Genomic DNA, 10,403 nt, shown 5'->3' with positions numbered 1-10,403 from the left:
CGGATCGCGGACCAATTCACTTGAATGGGGTCTGCGATCTGCAGCCGACGGTACTTTTTTGGGGTGCGGAGGCACGGCCAGAAACACCACGGAAGCACTCCATAGTGCTTCCGCGGGGTTCCAATCCGTGCCTCCGTTCCACATCTCCATGATTGCGGACCCATTCAAGTGAATGGGTCCGCGATCCGTGATGCGGAATGCACGCGGCCGGTGCTCGTGTATGTGGGTCGCAATACGGCCACGGGGGGTACACGGTTGTGTGCATGTAGCCTAAGGTGTATAGAATAGATTTTCAGTCCCAGAAATATCTGCAACAAGTCTGATATGTGAGCAAATCCTTATAGTCAATGTCCCAGACAGTATATGAGGAATATAGAATTGTATGGTTATTCTACTATTTTCCCATTGTAGAGTAGATTTCAGCTTCAAGAGGTTATCCCACAAAATTGAGTTATCGCCTATCCGGAGGATACGTGATAGAAGTGAATACAGTGGATCAGGGATCCCTAGTTCTTAGGATACAATATTTATCACCTGACCTGTGCATAGGCAATAAATAATTTAATTTGCCCAAATAAAGGGCATATGGAGAGCGGTTATCCTGGTGGGCAGCTGAAGCAGACATGATGCTTTCTCAAGCATTACAGCGATTTTTTTCTTGAGATAGTGTAGGTCCTAAGCTCATGGCTACTTTCTCCAGTGCTATCAGATAACTAAGGGTGCGCCTACCTTTATGGATAATATATTTTATGATGATTAATATAGTTGTTAAAGACCATTTGAGATACAGATGACCTTAGACTGTTCTGATTATTAAACATGTTTTATCCCATAAGAAACACACATGAAAAGATGAACACAACTGTGATCTCCGGAGAAGGCACCACTTTCCAAGTTCAAGACGTCACCACTAGAGATACCACTTGCTCCCCAGATTCTCTTTTTTCCAGTATCAGCATCAGCAGCTCAGAAAACGAGAGAGAGACATGGCACCACTCTGCCAACCCAAGAACTACCATTCTCCTCTCATTACTTTACCTGGCCCTCCTGACTTTCTTTGGCAGTGCAGTCCTCTTGGCAGAGATGCGTCATCACAACCCTCAAACACACAATGTCCAGGGATTTCTCACGGTGCTCATGTTGTCCTCCTCAGCTTGGATGCTATGGTTTGCATGGACATCTGCCAAAAATAAAAAAATAAAAATGTATCAGGATTACCAGGCTGGGGCTAGCTGGCTGAAAGGTAGGTATTGCATTATTCTTATTCGCTGTAATAATTTATGACACGATGACAAGATGTTAGGAGGTTATTATCTTAACGTAGCAATGAAAAGTTCACAATTGTTAATGACAGAAACATTAGTTCTAAGTTAAACAGTTGGGGTTCCTCTATTAAGGACCTTCATCTATTAGCCAGAGCAGCTCCAAGGAGTGTCTCTCACTATGGAGGACCTGGCATGTCCATGCATTACGGTGACAGCTCATTGATTCTGCAGGGAACTGTGTAATTCCTTGTTTCCCCCATGGTGGCGCGGCGGGGGAACTGAGCACTTGCTTCCAGGTTCCTCCACAGATTATAGCTGATCATCGGGGATACTCATTGGTGATCCGCTAATCATTCAATTTAGGGATTCATATTAATAATAGCATAGACCAGGAAACACAACAGAAAGTGGATTAACAATGGATGATAACAGATCCTATTCATTTCTATGGGACTGAAGCTGATGCCAAGGTACATCAGTCATCAGTCCTCTCATTATCAGTTTTACAGTATCCACCTTCATCTGCTTGAATTAAAAGGGGACCTGTCACCACTAAATGCAGTGCAATCTGCAGGCAGCATGTTATAGAGCAGATTGATGTATGGTTTTATGGGACAAGATTCAGTAAAACTTGTAATTTATACATACATGTAATCTATCCTCTTTCAATGCTTAGCAGTCATGTGGGTGGTTCTACTCAGTAATTGACAGCTAACTATTAGTGACTAAGCAGCCGCCCACATGACTCCTAAGTAATAAAGGAAAAGGATTTAATTGAATAATAAAAATATATATATATATATATATACTGTGACACAGTGAGGGGAATGGTCTGGGAAAACAGGTATTTTCCTCCCAGCGTCTGCTGCTGGGCTGATTTGCAGCCAGGTGGGGTCAAATACCGGACTGGATTTTAATTGCCGGTCCGGGTTTTTGGCAGCACCTGGCTGTCCTTAAATAGGCAGCTGGGCTAAGCAGCCGGATCTCTGTGGGGATCTGAGGCTTGGTGCCAGGTTGGAGGGTTGAGACCCATGGGCCGAGGAAACAGGCCCCCTAAAGCCTGCCGTGGATTGCTGGAGGCAGAACTGACATCAAGGTGACTTGTCTTATATGAACTTTCAAATTAGTGTGAAGTAAACACCAAGACTGCAAAGTAACGCATTGTTTTGTGCATTTGCCTCAAGTGTGAATAAACACTGAAGTTTTGCGTTAAGAACTTGTCTTTTGCCTCTGTACTGCGTCCGCTTACCCCATCTACCAGAGCGAAACCCCACAATACATATATATATTTAAAATCTGCTCAGCTCCTCCTGCTCGATAACATGCTGCCCGCAAATTGCATTGTATTTTCATGGTAACAGGTACCATTCAATAGGCAACATATTGAAAATGACCATGTACAGCAATGTACTCTGATTTGATTTCCCCGTCAATTTTCACCCTATATACATCAATCGCAATTATCTAAATCTCCTCTTAACAATGGAATTGACCATGGACTCTAATGTCTACTGGGGTTTCCTAACTCCTTCCCGAGGGCAGATATTGGGGGGGGGGGGGATGATCAAACATGTTGGATTTCAAAGGTGCAATGGCTTTTTACCTTCGCCTTATTGAAAACAGCAAAGTGTACATGTACATGGGAGAGTCAGGGGTCATAGCTGCTGATCTGAACATCTCATCCTTAATAGGAAATGCATAAAACCTTCCACAGGTATAATATAACTGACACTTATATGTCTCTGCAGGTGGATTGTGCCTTTTTGCTCTGGCGACACTTGTCCTTGACTGTTTAACACTCGGGTATTACTATGAACTGCATCAATGTACCCCAGTATTGGTGACTTCATTCCCTATTGTCCAGGCTGTCTTCACAGTGATACAGGTGAGAGATAACAGGGATTATATTTTGGGACATTTATGGAATATCGCTAGGATTCAGTTCCCATCTCTAGGACCCACTCCTATCTCTCCCCAAAATGAACATAGATGTAGCCACGCATGTGCAGCCAAATTTCCTTCACCACTATGGGAGTTTTGAGTGCTGGCAGTCCCATAGTGGCATGGCTTGCTCTCCATCCACTACTATAGGACTTCCAAAAACAGCCGACTGCCCTCACTCAACTATTTGGGGAAATTCTCATAGCAGTGAATGGAGAAGATACTGTGAATGTGGGGTGTGCTCTCCTTTCCTACGATAGATGAGGGTCCCACAGTTATCTGAAGTTTATGATACATCATAACGATATACCATAAATGTCCCAGATGGAAAGTCATTAAAAATGATGAAATAGTTTTGAAGATATTAACCAAAATAATAATTAATTTTGCACTGTATATACTGTACATTAATTTCACTTTACCAAAATAAAATAATAATAATACAATAGTAAAATAAGTGCAATAAGGAGCCACTGGAGGAAACTGGGTTTAATGGTGGGAGACTAGAGGTCTCACACACAGCCTTCGTTCAGCACTTTTCTTCCTTTTCCTTTCAAGGTCTCTCTTCTTTCATTTTACGCCAAAATCTGCATACAGGAGAAGCAACAGTTAAACAGGTAACATTGCCCGTGTCACCATGCGCCCGTGTGCATGCTCCAAGTTTTCCTAATTTTTGTGTGCCTCACTGCTCTAAATCATATGAATGGAATGCGTTCCCACAGGATACGTCTCCTAATCTAAACTGATTAGCTGAAGGTGATTTCGACTTACGTTCGTCTGAAATGTTTCCAAGTTTCATACAGTACAGATTGGACTGAAAATCTTTAGTCTCCATTTGCGGCCCTAATAGGTCCTACTGTAGTAGCAATAGGTTAGCAGATTTTAGTCTACTGTCTAACAAGCTGGTTGTGCAGTCAGAACACAATGCTTATTTTTGCAATGCATTTTTTTAAAGGCGTTATCTGAAAGTTTAAAGGGGTTGTCCCATGTGGGGCATTTATGACATATTGATAGGATAGCGTTCATGTAAGAGCTGTATTCTGTATTCTCTAAGTCAATGAGAGTCCCTCTTTGATGCTTCTTCTTCATTCTCTCCCTACACTGCTTCATCCCGAGTGAGAAGCTGCAGCTGCATCCCCCTCCTCTCCTACCTTATTACTTCATTACTATCGATAGTACATTTACTTTATTTGTTAAAACCTATTATGATAGTCACAGGCTAGAATATGGCACAGAGCATTACGATAGCCCTAAAATTGCTGTTAAGATGCATTCCTTCTCTTTCTCATAGGTTCGGCCTTATGCATGCACTAGCGACAAATATATTAATGTGGATGAGTGTTGTCCTAGACGAGTCTATGAAGCACCTACAAGAAATTTATGATATTCAAAAAAAGAAGATGAACATCTTGGAACGTAAGACTTTTAGAACTGCCTACTGCCGGGATGTCAAACTCATTACCCTCCAGCTGTTGCAAAACGACAACTTCCATCATGTCCTGATAGCTGTAGGCTGTCCTGGCATGATGGAAGTTGTAGTTTTTCAACAGCTAGAGGGCCACAAGTTTGACATGCCTGGCCTACTGGAACGTTGTCTATGATGTTATAGCAGGCTTTGTACTATTCTAGCTTTATCTACGTTCCAGCATTTGCTTTTTGTTTTGCTTATTAAATGACTATCGTGTCCACGTTTCAGCAGCTGGCGTTCACGTAAACAGCTGTGTCTGCACCACAGACCTGTGCCACATCTTCTCTGAAGGAGCAGACTACTTACACCCTTTCAATATAGAGTTTAGTCTCTTCTCGTCTACCATGCTCTACGTCATCTGGAAGAACACAGGGAAGACGGGCTGTACTGCAGCAGTCTCGGGGCACAGCAAAGGCACTCTTCATATTAATGGAGCATTCGTAGGTCTGATCCTGGGAGCATTTGCCATCTCAGCCACTTTTGGAGTCATGATTAGCTTTGGCGTCCTTGCTAAGTCACCTGGGACTGTTCCTGAGGCGTTGCGTATCTATTACCTTTTCAACTCAGTCCTCCTGTCTGCAATGTTCATTGCCTCTGTCATTGGCATCATAACATGTAGGCTGCAGAAAGGTTTTCGCTTTGATGACGTGTCTAAGAGCGTGGTGAGAAGCCTGGACATAACTCTTCTTATGGGAAGTTCTTGTGGTCCGTTATTGGTATCCGTTTTCTCCTTAGTGGCCATATTCTTCCTACACATTGAAGGGAACCTATACATTCTGGATCTCTGTTTTTCTCTCTGTAAAACCGTTCAAGTCCTTGGCCAGAATCTTTTTATAACAGAAGCCCTTTACTCTGGGCCGGCGCAGAATACAACCACTGCATCCAATGCCTGGGTCTACTCCATATCCCAGGTTCCAGCCAAGGAGAGCATAAAAGGTGAAATAAGCAACTTGCCCGCTGAGTATGACCATGTAAGCTTAAACTCAGAGCATGCAGCAAGCGTAAAGATCTCCAAAACTTTGATGGACTTTTGTACAGATGTGCCAAAGAATCGACAATCTAGAACCAGTGTGGCAGAGATTACCCACAACAGGCACATTGTTAAGGAAGAGGACAAAGTACCATTTATTAGAACTAGAAGAAAGATTTTGCAGAACATATCCATCCTATTAATCTGCTACAACATATCGGTAAGTGCAGGGTGAAGAATCATGAACATGGCTCTGCGAAAGTTAAAGGGCATCTAAAGGGCTATGACACTGGCTGACCTGTTGCATGTGCGATTGGCAGCTGAAGGCATCTGTATTGGCCCCATGTTCATATGTGCCCGCATATGAAAATGATGAGCAAAATGATGTTTTAATATATGCAAATGAGCCTCTAGGAGCAACAGGGGCGTTGCCGTTACACCTAGAGGCTCTGCTCTCTGAGCACTTTGATTGACAGGGTGAGGTGTGAAGACGGTTTCACTGCCTGGACTTGTCAATCAAAGGAGAGAATGCCAGGATGAAAGCTGCTGCAGCTCAAAGTAAAAGTAAAGATAATTGTGGCGAGTTTGGTACAGAAACGCCACTTGTGACAAAATATGTCACAAGCACCACAAAAGTGGCACAGGGACATAATAAATCTCCCCCTCTGTGTTATGCCTTTCCAGTGCCAAACTATGAAAGGGAAATTTAAAGGGCTTCTGTCACCCCACTAAACTCATTTTTTTTTTTGTGTACTTATAATCCCTATCCTGCGATATTGCCATACATTATGTTATTAATAATTTTCGTTTAGTAGATTTAGCAAAAAACATACTTTTAAGATATGCTAATTACCTGTCTACCAGCAAGTAGGGCATCTACTTGCTGGTAGCAGCCGCAGAAAACCACCCCCTCGTCCTGTTTATTGACAGGGCCAGCCGCGATCTCCTCCTCCGGCCGGCCCTGTCAGTATTTCAAAAACCGCGCGCCTGTGTTGATTCGGCGCAGGCGCTCTGAGATAAGGAGGCTCGCCTCCTCAGCACTCCCTCAGTGCGCCTGCGTCGATGACGTCTTCTCTTTCGGTGACGTCATTGACGCAGGCGCACTGAGGGAGTGCTGAGGAGGCGAGCCTCCTTATATCAGAGCGCCTGCGCCGAATCAACACAGGCGCACGATTTTTGAAATGCTGACAGAGCCGGCCGAAGGAGAAGAACACGGCTGGCCCTGTCAATCAACAGAAGGAGGGGGCGGTTTTCTGCGGCTGCTACCAGCAAGTAGACACCCTACTTGCTGGTAGACAGGTAATTAGCATATCTTAAAAGTATGTTTTTTGCTAAATCTACTGAACGAAAATTATTAATAACATAATGTATGGCAATATGGCAGGATAGGGATTATAAGTACACACAAAAAACCCAAAATGAGTTTAGTGGGGTGACAGAAGCCCTTTAAGTGGGAAAATGGTAAAAGTCCTCTTTAAGGTTGCTACTACTTCTACCGTGAAAGTGAATGTCCATATTTTAACACTATGTTGTTTTTAGACCTAAACTGTGTGCTAAGGCTACTTTCACACTAGCGGCACGGACCTCCGGCAGGCTGTTCCGTCAGGTGAATAGCCTGTTGGATCCGTCCTGCCGCTAGTAAACGTGTGCCCCCGGACTGCCGCTTCCTTCCCCATTGACTATGATGGGGGCGGGGCGGAGTTTCGGCGGAGGCACAGCGAGAGGCTGCCAGAATAAATGTCGGACATGTCGTAGTTTCATTCCAGAAGCCTCTCGCTGTGCCTCCGCCGGAACGCCGCCCCGCCCCATTATAGTCAATAGGGACGGAGCGGCTGACCGGGGGCACATGTTCACTAGCGGAGGTCCGTGCCGCTAGTGTGAAAGTAGCCTTATTCATTTCTTAATACATCTTCATATCCCTTTTCTGACACAGAGCTCCAACTCACCTGTATACAGCAGAAATAGCTCCAAACCTGCTAAACTCCCTCTAGTTGTGACTGCGGGCAGTAAGCAGTGGGTTTGGAGCTCTCACTTGAAGGAGGCTGATTTGCAGCACTAGACGCAGGACCCCATGGTCATAGACTGCAGATCTGGCCTCATCGATTATGTTTTAGGCTTGTACATTTTAAACAAATTCTCCCTGCTGGTATACAGTACATGTGCCACATCTAGTTCTCCCTGAAGCCATTTTATTTCAAAACAAAATGAGCTCGCTCCCAAGTCTTCCCAAGGAACACATATTTTTTAAAGGCCCCATTCACATGGCCTAATTTTGGTCTGCATCACATTCAAATTTTTTTGCGGATCGAACACGGACCCATTCATTTCTATGGGTCTGCGGAAAAATTGACAGCACACTGCTTGCTCTCCGCATCTCTATGTCCGTTCTACAGTCCCTCAAAAATGATAGAACATGTCCTATTCTTGTCTGTTTTGTGGACAACAAGAGACATTGTTACAATGGGTCCACAAAAAAAAACTGATGCAACACGGACGTCACCCATATTTTTTGCAGATCCCCAAAAATATGGGTGACAAAGTGGTCACCGTGACTTTGTAGTAAAAAGATCACAGAGAGGCACGGAGCATTATCAGTCATGTTACTGCTCCGTGCTTCTTCTGTCCGCAGCGGGTCTTGGCTGTCATTCACGCAGCGGATGTCACGCACGGCTTCCGCTCGTGTTAAACAGCCCTTAGGGTACGACCACACGGTCAGTTTTCCTGATGTAGCTTTGGAAACCAAAACCAGGAATGAATTCCAAACAGAGAAGTATCTGTCCTTTATACGGTACTTTCTCTCCTTTTATGATCCACTCCTAAATTTTAGCTTCCAAACGTCAGGAAGTCTGGCCATGTGGCCGTGCCCTGAGACACATTTTCATAACAACAGGTTTATCTATAAAACTCCAGATGTAAATGTTGAAGCATAAAAGTGCCATAAACCTGGGCTTGTTTTCCCGTCTTGCTCAGTTTACTTAAACTCTGTAATTTTCTATGTTTATGACATTGTGGTTATGTCAACAGCAATAAGATCTCAATGTCATTCAGTCAAGTGTGCAGTAACAACAATTGCTTTGTGTGATCCACAGGTCTGGATTTTATACGCTTATGGCACCCGGCCACACTTGGTGAGCCAAATAGAGCAGTCCTTCTACGGCTTCACGCTCTGGGTCATCATTGTAAAAATTTCTCTTCCGCTGGGCATCTTCTATCGTATGCACTCTGTGGCCAGCTTGTTTGAAGCCTATTGTAACATATGTGAAGCAACCGCCTGATAAGACCCTTACAACGTCATTGTCGTCCAGCCATTCCAACTTTGTCTTATTGCAATTCCTCTTCCTGAACGCTGTGCCATACAACGCATTTATGAGATGACTACAAAAACCTTGAGAGAAGTACATTTTGATGCTGGAATTTTATCCTTTCCTCTGGAGTATTAAATTCCCACAAGGTTGATGTGAACATCATGGATGGCACAGCCACATTCACACATAATAACAATCTTCTTCTCTGTTTCGACACGAGAACTTGGATAGCCACAATGAGATCATCTATGGAGCAATCAAATGTATGGTTACTACTAAAGATGAATCTCTTGAGAACAAGCTCTGATCTTCTTCACTCTACATCTGAGATTACACTTACCAGAACATTTTATTGCCCCATTCACAAGACTATCATAGAGGCTGAAAATGCTGCTTCTATAGGGCTCCAGGAGGGGGACGAAGCTCAGCTTGGCTGAATTCCTAACTTTAATGGGTTGTATGGGATCTCCTCTCCCAAAGCTCTACAACATGCAAAAAATTAGCTCAAGGAGGATGCAGCTCAGGGAGGCACTGGTTCTCCTTGACAAGATCCAGAGGGTACATGGAGACTTATTATCTGGCAATGCTCCATAAGTAAAGAGTATGCAAAACATCTCATGTCAGCCAAGACAGAGAGAATACTCATTTGTCTACTCATGGATGATGGAAATGAGATGGTCTGTCCCATTTGGTGGGGTCTATGGCAGCAATATTTTCTGTCATCACCACTTATCCAATCTAATTGACTCTAATATTAAAGAGAACCTGTTACTGCAAAATGCAATGCAGGCAGCATGTTATAAAGCGGGAAGAGCTGAGCAGATTGATATATAGCTCTATGGGAAAGGATTCAGTATAAGGCAGGCATGTCCAAACTGCGGCCCTCCAGCTGTTGCAAAACTACAACTCCCAGCATGCCCTAATAGCTGTAAGCTACCCAGGCATGCTGGGAGTTGTAGTTTTGCAACAGCTGAAGGGCCGCAGTTTGGACATGCCTGGTATAAGGCCTCACGCACACATCTGTGTCTGTACTGTGGTCCGCAAACCATGGATCAGCAAAATACAGACACCTTCCGTGTACAATCCCCATTTTTCTCACTCCTATTACTAGAAATGACTATTTATGTCCGCAATACAGACAAGAATAGGGCATATTCTATACTTTGTGGAACGGACACGTGGATGCAGACAGCACACAGATGCTGTCCACATTTCTTCTGGAAAGTGAAACAGAAACAGATGCAAAATACAGTCGTGTTCATGAGGCCTAACTAATTTATTCATTTAAATATTTGCTCATCATAAGAGATTTAAAGTGTCACAGAACTTAAAAAAAAAAAACTGATTTGTGTTAGTGACATATCAACAATCACCGGTCTCGCTGCAGGAGACAGAAGCAAGACAGGCCCAAAGACTTTCCATTAAGTCCATCTTGCTTCCTCTCCTGGTCCATG

The 10,403-nt window shown here is 43.8% G+C and overlaps 1 protein-coding gene across 1 annotated transcript; it reads left to right on the top strand.

Moving 5' to 3' along the window:
* The first annotated feature begins 852 nt into the window (after positions 1 to 852).
* On the top strand, positions 853 to 8,919 carry LOC122942193 (proton channel OTOP2-like). Its single transcript, XM_044299694.1, has 7 exons — positions 853 to 1,243; positions 3,014 to 3,150; positions 3,765 to 3,823; positions 4,498 to 4,622; positions 4,903 to 5,864; positions 7,578 to 7,650; positions 8,669 to 8,919. The coding sequence occupies exons 1-7, from the start codon at positions 853 to 855 to the stop codon at positions 8,917 to 8,919; spliced, it is 1,998 nt and encodes a 665-aa protein (XP_044155629.1).
* The last annotated feature ends 1,484 nt before the right edge of the window (positions 8,920 to 10,403 follow it).

This window comes from Bufo gargarizans, chromosome 6 (assembly GCF_014858855.1).
Source record: "Bufo gargarizans isolate SCDJY-AF-19 chromosome 6, ASM1485885v1, whole genome shotgun sequence".
NCBI lineage: Eukaryota > Metazoa > Chordata > Amphibia > Anura > Bufonidae > Bufo > Bufo gargarizans.
Note: the sequence above shows the minus strand (reverse complement) of the source record. Positions and strands in the feature narration are given on the sequence as shown.